Below are 18,216 nucleotides of genomic sequence, written 5' to 3' on the forward strand. Positions count from 1 at the left end.
ATGTAGTTGGGATGACCACTGATGGAGCCAGTCTCATGAAGGAGCTTGGCTAAAAAGGTATTTTTAACAGGTATTTTCCAGCAATTGTGTAATTCACATTACATTCTCTTACCCGTGGTTGGTGTGTTGCACAAGTGGCCGCATTAAATGGCTGCTGATGGTGATGAAGATGAGAATAAAGAGGGAGACATCTGTGAAGTGAAGATTGAGGAGTCCCATGACGAGGACGAAAGCGAATGGGTTTATGATCAATCAGTGGATGCTGATGTGCAACTTGCAGATAACATTGCTGAATACATTCGGAAAATGCAAAAAATTGATACGTTTTTCGGCAAATCACCCATGAGAAATGATTTACTGCAACATTTATTCAAATGCAAAAAAGGAAATGAGATGGCAATGATCCTTGACTGCAAAACATGTTTGAATTTAATACTAGCTATGCTGAAGTGATTTTTGGAAGTGAGAGATGTCATACCAACAACGCTCAGTGAGCTTTCATCCACACATCTTGTCCCAGGTTAGCTGAAAGTTTGGATTTGATTGAAATAAATGTCCTTGCCCTTGGACCAAGTGATTGGAAGTTAGTCTTTATAACAGGGGTTCCCAAACATTTTCGTCCCATTTACCCCTGGCAACATTAATATCACATAACAATGTTATTTCACTTATTTATGAACAACTAATGATGAACAGATACCGGTATACCGGTAGAGCCAAACACAGTCAATCAATGAGAAAAAAAATCTACAAATCCAGAATCAACAAATTTACCCCCTGGGGGAGTAAATTTACCCCAGGTTGGGAACCCTTGCGTTATAAGATATTTAAGGGCTGGTATAAGGGCTGCAAAGAAAAGCCAAGAAACGACCTGTGAGTTCAAGATCAATGATGGAAAGGTTGCTGGATGGGATTCTAAGGGACAGGATCTATTTGCATTTGGAAAAGCAAGGAGGACTTAGGGATTGTCAGTTTGGTTTTGTGCGTGGGAAATCATCTCACAAATGTGATTATATTGAAGAGGTGATCAAGAGGATTAACAAGACAAGATATTGTCTACAGGACCTCAGCAAGGCCTTTGACAAAATCCCGAAAAGTAGACTGGTCCAGAGGTTAGATTATATCGGATCATGAGGGGAGCTAGCCAACCAGAAATAAAAATTGCTAGCTGGTTGGAGTCAAGGATAGTAGTGGACAGTTGTATTTCACACTAGAGTCCTGTAACTGGTGGTATGCCATCGGGATCGCTGTTGATTCCACTTTTGTTCATTGTCTGCATTAATTATTTGGATGGGAATGTAGTTGGCATGGTTGGTAAGTTTGTGGATAACTCCAAAATAGGTGGTATTATGGACAGTGAAGAAGACTATCTAAGATTACAATGGGATCTGGATTAATTGGAGAAGTTTGTCAAAGATTGGTGCAAAAAGATGCACTTTGTAAGTTAAATGGGGCAGGATTTACATTGTAAATAACAGGGCCCTGGAGTAGGTTACAGAACAGAGAGACCTTGGGGTAGAAGTACATAGTTCCCTGAAGGTGGAGATGCAGGTAGTCAGAGTAGTGGGGAAGAAGTTTGGTATGCTTGACTTCATTGGTCAGGGCATTGAATACAAGAGTTTAAGAAGGAACTGCAGATGCTGGAAAATCGAAGGTACACAAAAATGCTGGAGAAACTCAACGGGTGCAGCAGCATCTATGGAGCGAAGGAAATAGGCAACGTTTTGGCCCGAAACGTTGCCTATTTCCTTCGCTCCATAGATGCTGCTGCACCCGCTGAGTTTCTCCAGCATTTTTGTGTACCATTGAGTACAAGAGTCGGGACATCATGTTATAACTGCGTAAGACATAAGACATTGACGAGACTGCACTTGGGAGTATTTTGTGTAGTTCTGGTCCCCTAACTATAGGAAAGATGTCACTAGGCTAGAAGGATGCTGAAAAGACTCACAGGGATATTACCGGATCTGCAGAATTTAAGTTATAAAGATAGGCTGGATATGCTGGGACGTTTTCCCTGGTGCAAATGAGGCAGAGGGTTGACCTCACAGAGGTCAATAACATCATGAGGGGCATAGATAAGGTGAATGGTCACAGTCATTTCCCTAAAGTTGGGTATCTAAAATTGGAGGGCATGGGTTGGAGGCTGAGAGGGGAGAGATTAAAAAATTACCTAAAGGGCAACTTTTTCACACAAAGAGTAGTATGTGGAATGAGCTGTCAGAGGAAGGAGGCATGAAAAATGACAATGTTTAAAAGACATTTGGACAGGTACATGGATAGGAAATGTTCAGTGGGATATGGGCCTTATGCAGGCAAATGGGATTAGCTCAAATAGGCAGCTTGTTAGGCATGGATGAGTAGGGTTTAAGGGTCTGTTTCCGTGCTGAATAACTCGGACTGAGTAGCATTATCAAGGAATTCTACTGGACATTGGAACAAATTGGCTTTGAATGGCTGCTTTGGACCCAAGATCGGCAACATTAAAAGAATGAAGAAACAAATGATGCAACAGTAGCATGAGTGATGTAGAGCACAAAAAGTTCCTCAATGATTCTAGTATGGTAATAAGATCAAAACATGAAAAGTTTTAAGAAACTAAGGAACTTGAAAGAATTTGCTCAAATACATTTATTTTACCTTCCACACCCTCAGAAAGAACAACCAATGGAATATTTCATAAACGCAGCATTAGGTCAATTCTGACACATCTTCTGATCTCGGAAACATAATTTAACGTGACCATTGTTTTTCAGTCATATTGCAAACCATTTTAAGTCATCAATATGTAAATTAAAAATGTTAACTTCAAAAGTGTTGGAATAGGAACATTATCACGTTCCTGTACTATCAATGTGGAAATCAAAATCAAAATGTGCAGCTGACAAGAAGAAGACATAACAAAAGCTAAGAATGAGAGGTTTATTAAAATTGTACAAACTTTTGTTCCTTTGTTGCACAACCGCTAAGTAGTTCTCAAAGCGAAATAAGTCCAATGTTTACATACACTGCTACAGAGTTGAGTCCGAGGGAAAGCCGCTTGATGTCTTGGTGGAGCTTAAAGTGCCAACACCAATTAAATTCAGTACGGCTATTCTAATTCTACATGAAGGTATTTACATTAAAAGGATTACATTTTATCGTTGCTGTCACTGAAAAAAAATCTAAAAAATACTGAAAAATACTGAGAGTACAGTGTGTATTTTACAAGATAAACTACAATGGTAAAGGTTTTTTTTAAATCAGATAGACAATAAGCTTTAAAGCACGAGTCCTAAGCTGCCAATGTGATATCTCAAACAGGAAATACTAAACAATAAAGTACGAATGGCTTAACATCAAGCACAGCTATCAAGTCTAAGATTTGGCAGTACTGTTGGTCCCGATGTGTAAAACTGACAAGAAATAAGGCACATACCTTATCAACATCCAGCAAATAACATGCTGCTTTTTGTGAAGCACAACCAATATGTTCTAGTTTACTATGCTTCCCTAGAATGATCACATCTACTTTAGAATGTATACAGTACTACAGATCCAAACAAACACTATACTAAATGTTCTACAACTAGTACTGGTCTCCATATGGCTTTCTTGGCAAAAAAAAATTAAACAAAAACAAAAACAAATAAAACAATTGAAAACCGTACAAGTATTCCATTCAACAGTCAATAAAAGCATCCTGGCTGTGAAGCCTTCACATCACGTTTAATACTTCTGTAGGTCAACAGAGTAGAAATATCAATAAGACCTACCTGAGCAAACGACTTCTCTTGGTTTCGATTGTGAAACCAATCATATTTGCCAATAGTTTCACAAGGACAGTCACTCATTAAACATTACCCTTGTGTGAAATATCGCTTGTAAAAATGTTGACATCACACGAAATGCACAAAAACTTTGTCATTACAATAACTACAGGGAACAGTGCTTATGTTTGGCCTTTAAATGTTCTAAACATGCATATTAAACATTTACCGTAGTTCTTTATTCAGTAAACAAAGTGAAAAAGAAACACAAACTAACTTAAAATACTGACGCTGTTCAATTTAAATCTGTTACTGCAGTGGAAGACACATTCTCCCATGCATGGCACGAGGGGACACCTTTAATCCCACATCAGGGATTTAGTAGAATGCATCCCTTTGTTGGGCCGAAATTGCTAAAATGTACATAGGTGGCTAAAGGAGAAAAAAATACCCTGCCCATTATCTGGATCTTTATGGCATCACTGTTAAGAATTTACTTTCTTCTGCGAGTGAACTCAGCAAGGAGGTCATATCACCAATGGCCATATTTGTGGTGCTCACGGGCATGCTATGGAATGTGAGAGATGTGCGTGGGGTATTGAGACGCGAAGAAGTCTGGGAGAAATTTTGCAGAATGCTTGGACTCAGGGCTCCTGAAATTAAACTGCGATGGTCTTCATCATCTAGGATGGCATCAAAATCAATCTGTACAGTGTCTAGGCTATTGCCATCAACAGTGCTAGTCACTTGATTGGAACCTGGAGAAAGCAGCTCTGTTGACTTGCTATGGCCAGTCTGCTGCAGCTGGAAGCTAGTCTCCTGACCTGTGAACTTGACATTTTTCCTGGCTTGCTGTTTGAAGGTAGAGTTTTGGTTATAACCTTGCCGAATGTAATGCTGCACATTGGAGCATGAACTGTTCAGGGTCTGTGGCATGTCTATCTCTGTCTTAATACTGGTCATGCGGTAAATTTGGTTCATGTTACCTAAACTGCTTTGCTGGTGGGTAACTCGGTTCGTCGGTAGACTTGGCTGCTTGTTGGCATTGTGGCTTGCATACATTTGATGACCTTTCGAAGTATGCAAGGCAAACTGTTGATTTCCTGAACTGTGAGAAATTTGTTGGGACCCTTGAAGTCCTGGAAAAACAGCAGCTTGAGGTGGCTGGTTATTAAATCCAATAATGCCTAAATCACTGATGCTTGCTGGAGCAGAGCCATTCACATAGTGGAAAAGTAACCCTTCCATCGTTTGCTGATTGGCAACTTGCTGACACTGATTGAAATTCTGCACCATCATGTTTCGGTTTTGCATCCCATTGGTCACCTTTGTAGCTGGATGCGGTGACACTAATGAAGGGTATTGTGATCCATCTTGGCTGCCAACGCCTTGTAAGTTATCTGACTCCAACTCTCGGTTTGGTAAATCCGCAACGTACGGGAACTCCCCAGTTGCAGGAATGAACATCTGCCTGTTGAGGTTTTGGTTATGCTGATGACTTTTGTTTGTTTGGGGAGCTGGAATTTTAATACTTCGTTGAACACTCGGCGCCACTTCCATGCACTGTTGATACCCATTTGGCTGACATGCAAATGCATTCTGGTGAACCGTTGGAAGGTTTTGTGGGGGATTAGTGGTGCTGGTAAACAGCCCAGGCATCCGACTCTGTAGTATACTACCCACGGCTCGTTGCCTGTATTTCTGTTTTTGAGGTGACATGTCAATACTTCCTGAGCTAACTTCGTTCCATTGAATTGGCAGGTCATCCTTATTTGTTTGGGAATTCACCTGTGGGCTGGCAAACTGCTGGATTGCAGACTGAGACTGGTCAAAAGAAGGCATGGCGACTATGTGATCCTGCTGCATTTCACTTAAGGGCATGTTTGGCAGGTGGTCATATATGTCCAGATTTGCCATATTTAGTTCACTCTGTAGGCGACTGCCTACTTCATTGCTTTGTGAGCTAATGTACTGGACTACATCATCCGGCAAGATATCCACGTCAATGTGGTCATAAGCCTCCATAGCAATGGCCTCCTGAACAACATTCTCACTGATACTTGGAGGACAAGGAGAGTAGATGCTTCGATGGAGGTTCCCATCAGAGCGAGTGTAGTTCTGAAGGCTGAAGTTATGTCGCTCCAATGAGGGAGGCACAGGGACAGGATTAATATTGTTAAGACTGTTATTACGATGTACTGGGTGTGTCGAGAAGGATTCTGCAACTGTTCTCACTGGATCACTGGCTCTTCTTATTCCATGGCCTGGCACATCATTAGGCAACAGTGGCCTCCTGCCAAATGCATTGTATGCCCCATCACTGCACCTCCGAGAAACATTTATTTGAGGCAATGAAAATATTTCGGCATCTCTATAGTCACCCAGCAGGGCCATCCTTGCCTTTAAGCTCATCCGCTCCATATTTGGCAATGGAGTTGGAGGAGGCCCACCAGTGGCTGCAGCATATTTAGCTTTCAGCCTATATTGCTGTGCTGGAGTAAGGCTCAGTAGTCCAGGCAGCCCACCACAATGGCTAGCATCACTTGATCGCCTTGATGCATCTGTTGAGATGGGATCATATGAATCGGTAACACTCAGGTTGTGTGGTCGGCCTTCAGCCTGGGAGACCTCACTGGACCTTCTACTTGAAAGATATGGTGAAATGCCAGAAGACCTGCGACTGCTCATGTATGCAGAGCTAATGGTACTAGTGGTGCTGTCTCGTCTCTCATTCAGCTTATTTAACGTAGTGACATCTGCGTTTGAAAGTTCATTTCTGTTTGGCATGATAGTCATGGATCCTCCAACACTAGAGCTGTCCAGCTGAGAGCCTGCGTTTAAGTGGAAGATGTTAATTAGTAGTTATAACTTGACACGGTTTTACAGTTCATTTGCGCACAACCAGAAGAGGCTTCAAAGCACAGTTCGTAGGATGTTGAATTTTAAAAAAAATAGAATGACTAAAGAAAGTTCAAATCCATAACTTCTACAAGTCATATTTAACCCAGAATGAAAAATTAGTTAAAATTCGTTTGTTTTTTTCACCCAGAAATTATAAAGCAAAATTATATGTTAAGAGTTATGATTTGTACTTATTCCCCTCGCATAATTAAGATTTAAAAATGAACTTTAAAGCATTTTTCATACTTTGGGGAGAAACTTGAATAGTTTCAATACATACTACAAGGGTACAATATGTTATGATAGTATGAGATGGCATCTCTAAAAACAGTTTCAATAGGATACGATTCATGTTCTGAGGTATGTATAATATTATAGGGCAAAGAACACATGGGGAATTGATGTAACTGGCAAGCAAGACCACATGCCAGCAGCGGAGTCTCACAACTTTCTTTCCTTAATTCTTTCCCAGACTTGAAAGACTCTAAGGACAAAGAAGCCATTGAGAACCATAATGTAAAAATCTCTGACTTAAGTGCAAGAACATGGAAACATATACATAATTTAGAACCCTTCCCATTTTCCTAATCATTTAAATGACTTCAGTGAGAGAGTGGAATCTTAGCCCCATACTAAACTTATTTCCAGGTCTGAAAGCATTTTTTAAATTAAACAGCAATTGCAATATAATTTTGAATATTATAGCACACTTTACTTGGCTATTCTGTTTGACAAACAAATGTTTGGGCAGCAATGTTTTACCGCTTAATGCTAATTGCATGGCAATGGGAACTTACAAGTTGTTTCTGCATAGAAACATCTATTCAGTGTACATTTTTCAGACAAAAAATGTATAAATTTATAAATTTATCACTCTTAGGTCAAGTTCAAGTGTTCAAGTGAGTTTATTGTCATGTGTCCCTGTATAGGACAATGAAATTCTTGTCTCAAATCACACACATCAGCATTTACACAATTATAATCACCAAGATATCACAATTACTTTGAAAATCTTTTTATGAAGAGGTTTAATGTGTGTGAGGAAGAGTAAAGTAAACACCGAGCACTCTCAAATTCAGGTAAAATACATGCAAGTTCATGTAAGGAGCTCCCTGCACTAACCACCATCATATGTCCTAATCATAGAACAAGGCCTCCTGCAACACAAGAACCATGACTTTTTAAATTCCATTAGTCAGACTTCCTTTCGGCTTGTGCGGAAGATCGGTTGTAATAGGTCCCGTCTTTTCGGAACATGGATTAAGGTTTTTGCAAGTTTACTTCAGGTAGCACTTCAAGAAGCGAAACAAAAAGGCATAGAATTGGGAATCGATTACTTTATATTTGCTCCACACTACGAATAACATCTTCAAGAGATGAGATTGGGAGAGGGTGGTGTTGGAAGGTGTCGTACGCATTAAAATTGGCGTTAGACAAACAAAGGCCTTTCCTCTCCCTCATTTTACCAGTTTGGAGTCGGCCAAGAAACTCAATTAGATGTTGGGTCTCACAGTGAGTTTCCAGTGGCAAGGCGGCTGGAATTGAGGGAGAATCAAAGCTCCAGCCCATGGTCACAAATGGCTGGGAACAGAGGTGGTTCTGATGGGAAATAAGTGGGTGTTAGGCCCGAAGGAGACCTGGAGCACAGGAGAATGGGGTAGGGTATGGGAGTCGCAGGGATTAGTGGTGGGAACAAAGAGGAGCAGATTCAAGTGTTGGAATCCACAGCCTTGAACATTGTAGAGATAGCCTTCCTTTTAGATTCACTGAAATAAGTTTAGACGTGTTGCACAGACCTGGTTGCGTATGAACGGCCACAAGCCACAACTGCACAGAAGAATTTTAAGTGAGTGGTGATCAACCATGCATTCAATATCTGGCCACGGCATGACTTAGTGTACACAACTCATGAATGCCTGAGTCGGGTGCAATTTGGCAAACTCTGTGGGCTGTGTTAAAGCACCGTGCTGTTCCTAGGCCATTTACTCTGCTGATCTATCTAGGTTATAATTGAACCCAGGGCCTGGGTTAACATTAGGCTGCAATAGCTATTGTTTTAAAAATAGCAAAATGACAATGACTTATTAATAATTTTTTTGTCTGTCGACCCTGATACATTCTTGTAAAATGTTCAGGAATTCCTTTATTGTTATTAATTTTTTTCTTAAACTAAAGTGATATAGAAATTGAATCAAATAAGTACTTATTTTCAGTTTTAACAATTTTCAGCTCTTCCTCCCTGCCTCCAGATGTTTACATTTTAAACTTAAGTAAACGTTCCCTGGTTTTAGTCATGGAGTCATACAGCATGAAAGCAGGCCCTTCGGCCCAACTTTTCCACACCGTCCAATATGTGCCAGCTACACTCGTCCCACCTACCTGTGTTTGAACCATATCCCTCCAAACCTCTCGTATCCATGTATCTGCCTAACTGTTTCTTAAACGTTGGTATAGTCCCAGCCTCAACTACCTCCTCTGGCAGCTCGTTCCATACACCCTTTGTGTGAGTAAGTTATCCCTCAGATTCTTATTCAATCTTTTTCCCTTCACCTTAAACCTATGTCTTCTGGTCCTCGATTGACCTACTCTGGGAAAGACACTCTGTGCATCTACCCTATCTATTCCTTTCACGATCTTAGCATCCCAGCTTACTCAACCTCTCCCTAATAGCCCCAACCTGGCAACATCCTCGTAAATCTTCGCTGTATTCCTTCCAGCTTGACGACATCTAGAATTCATTTTATATAGATATGGCTCTCTTCTCTGCAGTTTTAAGAAATAATTAAAAGCGCTTGTGCTTTTTTTTTCCTTACCACTTCCTGGAAGAGGAGGCAAAGATATGTTTTTGGTTGCTGGCACAGTGTTGACTCTGGGAAGGAATCCATTGACTTGTTTCAACCTCTCCACCTTTAGCTGCTCCATCCACCTGGTCCCTGTCAAATTCCTTCTGGCCTGCAGGCCTAATGCTGTGGTTGCTGTGGAAACTGTAGAGTCCATGATCGGTGTCTCATCAGTGGCACTGAGATCTCCCACGCTGCCTCCGCTATTCAGATGAAGCTCGATCCCACTGTTGGAGTGGTTGCTGAAGGGGGACGGTTCACTGCTGCACGTAGACTCACCACCAGGGCTTGGCTGAGATGTCTGCCAGAGGGAGAGGAAGAAATGGCTCAATTCTTTAGCTTGCAGCCCGCGAGTGTGTCCAATTACATAGTAAAAGCTACACAAAACTAAAGATTAAATTATTTTGGTGAAATTCTCTTTTTTGAACAATTTATGCCAGTATATCATTAATAACGGTCTGATTTCGACTAAACTTAAAAAAAAATTTTTTAAACTATTTGAAAGAAAGCAAGAAATTTGAGTGGTTTAACACCAAGCAGGAGAATTACACACCTGTATACACTTGCCACAACTGAACGACACTACAAGATGACACTACAAGCATGCACTGACTGCTCTCCTGGATGTTGTTCTGAATCTCAAAAGAAAGGAACTACCAGAGAACTGCTGTGTAACTGGCTTCAGTGTAGGAATAGGAAAGCTTGAGGATTTGATTGGGAAATAATTACTTACTACAAGGAGATGTAAAAGGATCTATCCTGAAATAATAGGAATGAAAGCTTGTCAAATTGTGCTGCAGTTCACTAACTGGAGGATTTAAATCAAAAATAGCAAGTGTACAAGTCAATCAGTAGTTCCAAAGGAACGGGCTTCTGTAGACATTGTATGGCTTGGAATTAAACTACAGGAATTTATGGGCAAAGAAGATTTTTAAGGTCATGAGAATATAAAGAACGATAAAAGTTACAAAATTAGACATTAATAAATTGGAAGAGGACTGAGAGGGATAAAGCAAACAAAATTGCCCTGGCATTAACCACCCTGAAGGTCCCTGTTTTTTTTAAAGCAAACTTCTTATCTTTGAAACATTCTTTGCTTATTCTTTCTTCAGCCATATTATTAATAAGAAATAAAGTTACAATTGGAAGAGTTCCCAAAATGTATTGGGGAATTTGTGGCTTTTCAGCATTGGAGGTAGATACTCAGATTATAGTGTGTCAAACAGGTAACAAAACCGGATTTATCCATAACTGAACAATATGGTTGAATTCTAACTATCCTCTTGGCAGATGGCCTGATATCATTTTCTCAGGGGTGGCTACATGCCACAGACTTCCCGTACGCTACAGAATTAAAACTTTCCATAAATTCACAGCTCGATGCCTTCACAAAGTATTAACACAAAATTGTTCAAACAATGGAGGAGGAATTCAGGCAATAAAATCTCACCTTATTACCCACTGTCCTTAGGAAGACAGAACAAGAAAGCACCAGACAGTAATGTCAGCAAGTTAGTGAAAACAAGAAAGAGAACAGTCAGTTACTTTCAGTTTGAAGCAGTTAATTGTAGGACTGAGTTAATCAAAATAATGGATCATTACATTTCATTTGCAACCAAGCAAACGTGATTTTGACTGTAAAAAAATGTTTGTACCATTTTAATAATTTGCACAGTGCATTACATTTTGGATTCATATTAAATATCAATAGTGCATGCTCTGAGTTTATTCCAGTCCATGTAAGAAAGGCTAGTGCTCCAGTCAGATGTAATCGACCTGAATTTTACATGCCACAGAATTCAATAAGTTTGCAGCAGTAATGTGTCGGAGTTTGTAGATTGATCAATAACATTGCACTGATCACTTTGAATTTGTGCATGTGCATTTTTTTAAAACAGAAGAATCATTAAATGCAACTGTGCAGAAAATTTCTCACAATGCAGAATATTTTAAGCGCTGCACATGTTAGTGTTATCTAAAGCATGTGAATGCAAAGTGCACTTCTGAAAATTCCATTTGGTTTCTCCTAGTATTCAGCTTAACAAATACTGCTGGACATATGGCATCAATGGACATTAATTGCTCAATTGCATGAAATTCCACCAGGCTTATGAGGTTCCAAATCAACGTGGAACTTAAGCCATGGAAAAGATCTTAATAGGAGGATTGAGGGCTGTTTGTTCTTTGATCAAAGGCCTGATCCAATATGGGCCACTGCCTGTGAATCTGAGGCATTGATTATAGAAACATAGAACGTAGGTACAGGAGTAGGCCATTCGGCCCTTCAAGCCAGCACCGCCATTCAATATGATCATGGCTGATCATCCAGAATCAGTACACTGTTCCTGCTTTCTCCCCATATCCCTTTATTCCATTAGCCCTAAGAGCTAAATGTAACTCTCTCTTGAAAAGATCCAGTGAATTGGCGTCCACTGCCTTCTGTGGCAGAGAATTCTACAGATTCACAATTCTCTGGGTGAAAAAGTTTTTCTACATCCCAGTCCTAAATGGCCAACCCCTTATTCTTAAACTGTGACCTCTGGTTCTGGACTCCCCCAACATCGGGACCATTTTTCCTGTATCTGACCTGGATAATCCCTTAAGAATTTTATATGTTTCTATAAGATTCCCTCTCATCCTTCTAAATTCCAGTGAATATAGTTAGAATTGTTAGATGCTGCAATTCTTCCAAGCTCCAGAAGTTAATTTTGGTCAATCTACAATCCCAAATTTGCTACAACCAAGTGAAAATGTACTCATTAGCAGAATCGCCATACATTGCTCTTTGGAACTCTGATGCCAGCTTGCCACAGCAGAGGTAGGGATCTCAGTTTAGCCATCACCCCACTGCTGATCATTCTGTTAGTGCTGGACGTGCGAGGGCTTGTTATACGAGTCACAAACTGGGGGTATTTCACCCCACAAAATCTATTTTTGAATGAACGTACAGTATTTATGTTTTACTTTAACAGGCATTTCTGGTTATCGGACTGGGGGAGAGCCCTTCAAAAGACCCGAACTTCCATTCCCGTGACCTAATACCCACAGGAGTATTAGCCCCGAGGCCACAAAGAAAATAAAGACTCCACAAATTTAGCAGTGCTACTAAAGTTGCTGGGTTTTTTTTGTCAACCAGCATCTGCAGTTCCTTGTTTCTGTGCTCTTCTTTTTTAAAGTTGACTGGATGTAGGTGCTCCCAGGGTTGAACATTTGAGTTTTGCCTGATTTACCCCTGAGAAATGTTTGGAAAAATCGCCAGTTTCAAGACTGTGCTTCCTCCTGACTTTCCCAACCCATTTCCCTATTTTGTCCCAAGATGTCGATCTTCTGTGCCATTGTTAACTGCTCTCAGTTCATGTAAACCTGTTCATGTTGACATTTTTCTACCTTTCTGGCTTCTGAGGACAATTCCTAAATCTTATCTCCCCGCAAGATCCTAGAATTTGCTTGAGACTGGGACAGACTCTCCCCCCCCCCCCCGTGATGCAAGGGTTAAAACATGCCTGTGACGGAAATGGACTTTGTGTAGGAAGGAACTGTAGATGCTGGTTTAAACCGAAGATAGACACAAAAAGCTGGAGTATCTCAGCGGGTGTCGGAACGGGAAATGCAATGTCAGCTAACAGCACCTAGGCTAAGTAAGTAAGTAACCTTGTTTAATAAAAAAACAAGTAAATCATGAAGCCTTGAGGAATGCAGCTGTAAAACATGTCATAAAGTAGTGGGATGAGACAACTTATTTATGAAAGAAGGGGATTTAGACTAGCTTGAAGCTGAGTGCAGTAAATAACTTTATATGTTAATAACTTTATCTCTTTATGAGGTAGGCTAGCTGTTTTTTCCCAATGTAGCTGCCATCTGCTTGTAAATTAAGGGAAAAGGCTGTTAAATTGATTATGTAAGTGTAAGCTGTTTGCAAGCTCATAAGACTACCCTTCCGATCATGATCCGGAACTGTGCCAAACCCCTCCAGCTCTCCAGACCAGCCTTCTGAAGAAAGAGTCCTTGGCGGGCAGAAGTGCATGATCCTTGTTGCTACATTTTAATGTTTTAATAAATGCATTGTTTTTAACTTTACATTGTTTAAGTTTTTTTCTCCATCATCGATCCAGATTCTCGAAGCCTGCTTGTACCATTACACAATCATGGCATTCGACACATCCAACTTCAGTCTCATGTCTTCAGAGCAAAAGAAGAGATCCTGGGACAGAGATCTTATTGATATTATGAATCATAATGGGTCTCACTACGGGTATGAACTAGGGCATCAGTCTTAATGGTAGAACAGTAGATAGAAATAGTAAGATTAAACGAGAACTTACCAGTTTGAAGTTTGATCGTTATTTTATGAGGAGTAACGTTGAGGGAATACGTGAAGAACCCCGCCAGGACGCATGCGTGTCATTCTTCAAAGCAGCGGTGTGAAATCACAGATAACTGTAATGACTAAACATAGTAAGATTAGAGAAGAGATACCAGTTGAGTATATGATCAAGGGTGGGAGCGGAGGGCACGTATTCCCTCAACTTTACTCCTCATAAAATAACGATCAAACTTCAAACTGGTAAGTTCTCGTTTAATCTTACTATTTTACTTCGGAGTCACGTGAGTGACTACGTGAAGATTTTAAAGCTCTGTGATTTCATGCCGTGGAAACGAGTCCATGCATCACATCTGCCTTGATTATGGGGAGAATAGTGTTAAGATCATTAGACATCAATACGATATTGAAAAACAATGATAAATTTATTAACACCAAATTATAGCCCCTATTTATGGGGTAAAATCATATTACAGAACTTAAAATTGTTTCTGCAAATGTTCCAGGTTCAATTACTGGTTTGTTATAAAATCGTTGGAAAGTTTTCTCCGTTGACCATCCTGCTGTCTTGAGGATTTGGTCCATAGGAACATCCAACTTCATAGCTGCCGATGTAGCTGCAGCCCTGGTGGAGTGAGATTTAAATATGTTAGTGTCTACTCCAGCCTTTACTAGGACCTGTTTTAGCCATCTCGAGATGGTCTGGACTGTCACTTTTTTGTGTGGCTGTTTGTAGCTGATTAAAAGTGCCATTACTTTGCCTCAGATGATCTTAGTATACTCCATGTATAATAGTAACAGAGACGATCATCTGTCGGGTAGGCCCTGAATTCTATTTTTAGGCCTGCTGACCCCTGTCTGTTCTGTTTGACTAATTCATTGATGTGAAAAGTTAAATTTCCAGATGAAATAGTCATGTTGTCCAGCCTTAGTTTCTGTAGCGACTGGACCTTTTGTGCCGTGACCAAGGCCATCAGCATGACTGTTTTCATAGTCAGTTTCTGTAGGGACAGAGCTGTAGCTGGAGACCAGTTTCTTAACATGGTCAGTACAATGCTCACATCCCATATTTGGGAGTACCTGGTTCTTGGGGGATTAACATTAAAAATGCCCCTCATGAGTTTGGTTACCAGGGGGTGTGTCCCAACAGAATGGCGCTCTGTTCCTTGCCACAGGTATGTTGACAGAGCACTTCTGGCGCAGTTGATGGCACTATGACTGAGCCTCTCATCGTAATGGAGGCTTGCCAGGAATTCCAGAACAGACAGGATGTTCATAGATCTGTGGGTGATGTTATTGTTGTGACAATACATTTCCCATTTCTTGATGTACACCAAGTACTGTTTTTTGGTGGACTGTCTGTGGGCCGCAGAAATAATATCCACTGTTCGGTCCGTCAGTCCCAGGTGTGGTAGAGGTGCTTTCAAACTCTACAAATTAATAGGTTTGTATAATTATGACATGGGTGACTTTCCCTTGTTACGGGATGAACCAGTAAATTAGGTCTATGATGGATGGTGATGCATGGTTCTAATACCATGTCGAGTATCACCGGGAACCATGGTTGAGTAGGCCAATCGGGTACTATCAAAATACCAGACGCAGAGTCTTGCTGTATTTTCCTTAATACCCGACTGATGAGGCAGAAAGGAGGGAATGCATAAATAAACAATTTCCCCCAATGCAGTGAAAATGCATCTGTTTCCGCTGCCCCAGGGTCTGGTTCCCATGAAACATAATTCGATAACTGGTAATTGAGCCTGGATGCGAATAGATCGATATCTGGTGTTCCATGCCGTGCTGTAACTTCAGCAAATACATTTTTATCCAACATCCATTCAGTGTTTTCATTGAATTTGCGTGACCTGGTGTCTGCCACTAAATTTAGTTTACCTGGTAAGTAGGTAGCTGATATCCAAATATCTCTCTGGATACACCATTGCCAAATTGTGTTGGCCAGATTGTCACATGATGACGATTTGTTTCCACCCATATGGTTGATATATGCTACCACGGTGGTGTTGTCAATTTGTAGTCTACCATGCTGGTGATATAACCCAGAACAATATGACTTAGGGCCATGGAATGCACTTAACATCTCCAGGTAGTTTATGCCCAGTGTTTGTAATAATGATGCCTCCTGTGCATTCCATCTCCCTCCACAGCTGGAGATGGAATTGGTAGCACCCCAACCAAGTGCACTGGCATCAGTTTGTAGTACCATAGACGGGTTGCTGATAATGATTGGATTGGAACAATGCCTAATGTTATCTTTCCACCATTTTAGTTCCATTATGGCTTCTGTTGGTAGCTTCATTGGTCTGTCAAAATGACCACCATTAATTTTGAGTGCTCGTATTTTAGCCCTCTGTAAATTTAGATAATGTAAAGGTCCGAATTGTGTGGCTGGAAACGCAGCCACTATTTTGCCAATTATTCTTGCTACCAGTCTGATGGATGGTTTAGTGATATCAATGATTTTGCTGCAAGCCTCTATTAAGGCTGTAACCTTTTCTTTCGGCAAAGTCACTGACATGTGAACTGAGTTAATGGTGAACCCCAGATAATCCATTGTGGTTGAAGGCGTTAATTTAGATTTAATTGGATGGATGATAAACCCCAGTTTTTCAAATAATTGTTTTGTGGCTGTTACCGCTTGTTTAGCCAATTCCAAAGTTTTGCCCACAATAAGTATGTCATCTAGATATGCCATTACCATATGTTTTTGTTTCCGCAGAAACGCTAGGGCTGGTTTCAAAATTTTAGTGAACAGCCTGGGGGCTGATGTTAGCCCATTAGGTAGTGCCCTGTACTGCCATGAGCTGACCCATCCAGTTGAATTTTAAATAACATCTGTGGTCACCTCTTATGGGTACTGTATAGTAAGCATCTTTTAAATCGATGCTTGCCATGTAGTAACCTTTGGAAATCAATTGCTTAGCAGTAACAAAGGTTTCCATCTTGAAATGAATATATTGTACGAAAGTATTCAAATTAGTCAAATCGATGATGATGCGGCAACCACCATCTTTCTTGTTTTTGATAAAGATATTGGACATGAATTCCTGTGATTCGTGTTGGGTTTTCTCAATTACTCCTTTTTAAAAAGCCGCTGTAGTTCAGCATGTGCTTTTGATTTTTCTTTGCCTATAAGCACGAACATTCGGTTCGGTACATGCTGAACTGGAGGGTTATGTTTTTGTATAAATTCTATGGTATAACCCTGGATACTGCCTAAAATATAAGTGTCGGTAGTTAACTTATTCCATGCATCCAGATAGAAGTGTAATCTCCCACCAACCTCCATGCTCCCTTCAATTCGTAAGGAACCAGACCCACCTACCTCCATGGTTACCAGTGGTAGGTTTGTTACTTTTTCGGCATCCTCCGTGGATGTTGAGGCGCCGGTGTCTGGGTCTGTAGTTGGGTTGGCATTGAGGGTTTGCGCATTTTCCAGGAAGGCCGGTCTGGGCCATGGCCTAAAAAAGACCGATGTTGAGTGTTCCTGGCCTTCGAGCTTTCACCAGTTTGTCTTGGCCGACTGGTGGGTGCGTAGGGGTGCTGTTTCTGGCCGAAGTAGTTTTTGGACGCTGCTTTAATGAGCCCCAGGGTTTTAGCCTCTTCGTCAAGTTCTTTTACCTGTTTGGATAGGTACCCTCCAAATAGTAATATTGGTGGTTTGGAGATTCCAGGTTTGCAGAGGCCTGCAAATTTGAGGTCTAAAGCCGGTTGGATGGCACTCTTCCTAATACTATTTAACTCGTATTGTGAGTTGCAAAATAAAGCCAGTGCATCTTGGTGATCTTGTGTCATGTCTTGTTCGTTCAATGTGCGAGCGAAAGCCGTAATTCCCGCTGTTAGGACTTTCAGAACTTTTTGTATTTTCAAGTCCCTGGCTCTGATTGATGCCCCGACATGTTTCCAAATACACTGGTTGACACTGGGAACATTTGGTGATTTGCAGTTCCCTGGTGGTAAGTGTCTTGCTGTGGTGTCCAATAATGCCTATCCTTGTAGCTGGTTGAATGACATGTAGTCAATACTTGCAGCTATTTTGGGCTCCAGGTTTTGGCCAGATTGGTCGGGTTGAATAAACTGGGACACCATATCCAATAGGTTTTCTTGCACCCCATGCACACTAGGGGTATGTTCTGCACACCCCTCTTCAGGGTCAGCCCAGAATTGACCCCCCCGTACTCCCCTCTGATGAGGGAGAAACACTGTGCAGCCCTACAAGAGGTACTGCTGTAGGACTTACTAGCTGCCCACTGTGACTAGGCTCCCTCTCCCGGAGCCTGCCACTTTGGAGTATTTGCTCCAACAGCCGCTCCAACTGGCTCCTATGCTCTCGGGCACAGGCCACTCGCGGCTGCTCCTGTTCCTCCAGCCCTCCAACCGGCTCCAA

The 18,216-nt window shown here is 41.1% G+C and overlaps 1 protein-coding gene across 2 annotated transcripts in view; it reads right to left on the reverse strand.

The window, feature by feature from the left end:
- Nucleotides 1–2,908: 2,908 nt before the first annotated feature.
- gli3 (GLI family zinc finger 3) overlaps nt 2,909–18,216 on the reverse strand; it is a 380,662-nt gene continuing 365,354 nt past the window's right edge. For both annotated transcript variants that reach the window (XM_033019985.1, XM_033019986.1), the window contains exons 14-15: nt 9,464–9,791; nt 2,909–6,580 (exon numbers count right to left, since the gene is read on the reverse strand). In XM_033019985.1, the coding sequence (XP_032875876.1) occupies nt 4,221–6,580; nt 9,464–9,791 (2,688 nt within the window). In that variant the 3' untranslated portion in view covers nt 2,909–4,220. The remainder of the gene's footprint in view (nt 6,581–9,463; nt 9,792–18,216) is intronic.

The sequence above is a fragment of the Amblyraja radiata genome, chromosome 4 (genome assembly GCF_010909765.2).
Source record: "Amblyraja radiata isolate CabotCenter1 chromosome 4, sAmbRad1.1.pri, whole genome shotgun sequence".
Taxonomy (NCBI): Eukaryota; Metazoa; Chordata; class Chondrichthyes; order Rajiformes; family Rajidae; genus Amblyraja; species Amblyraja radiata.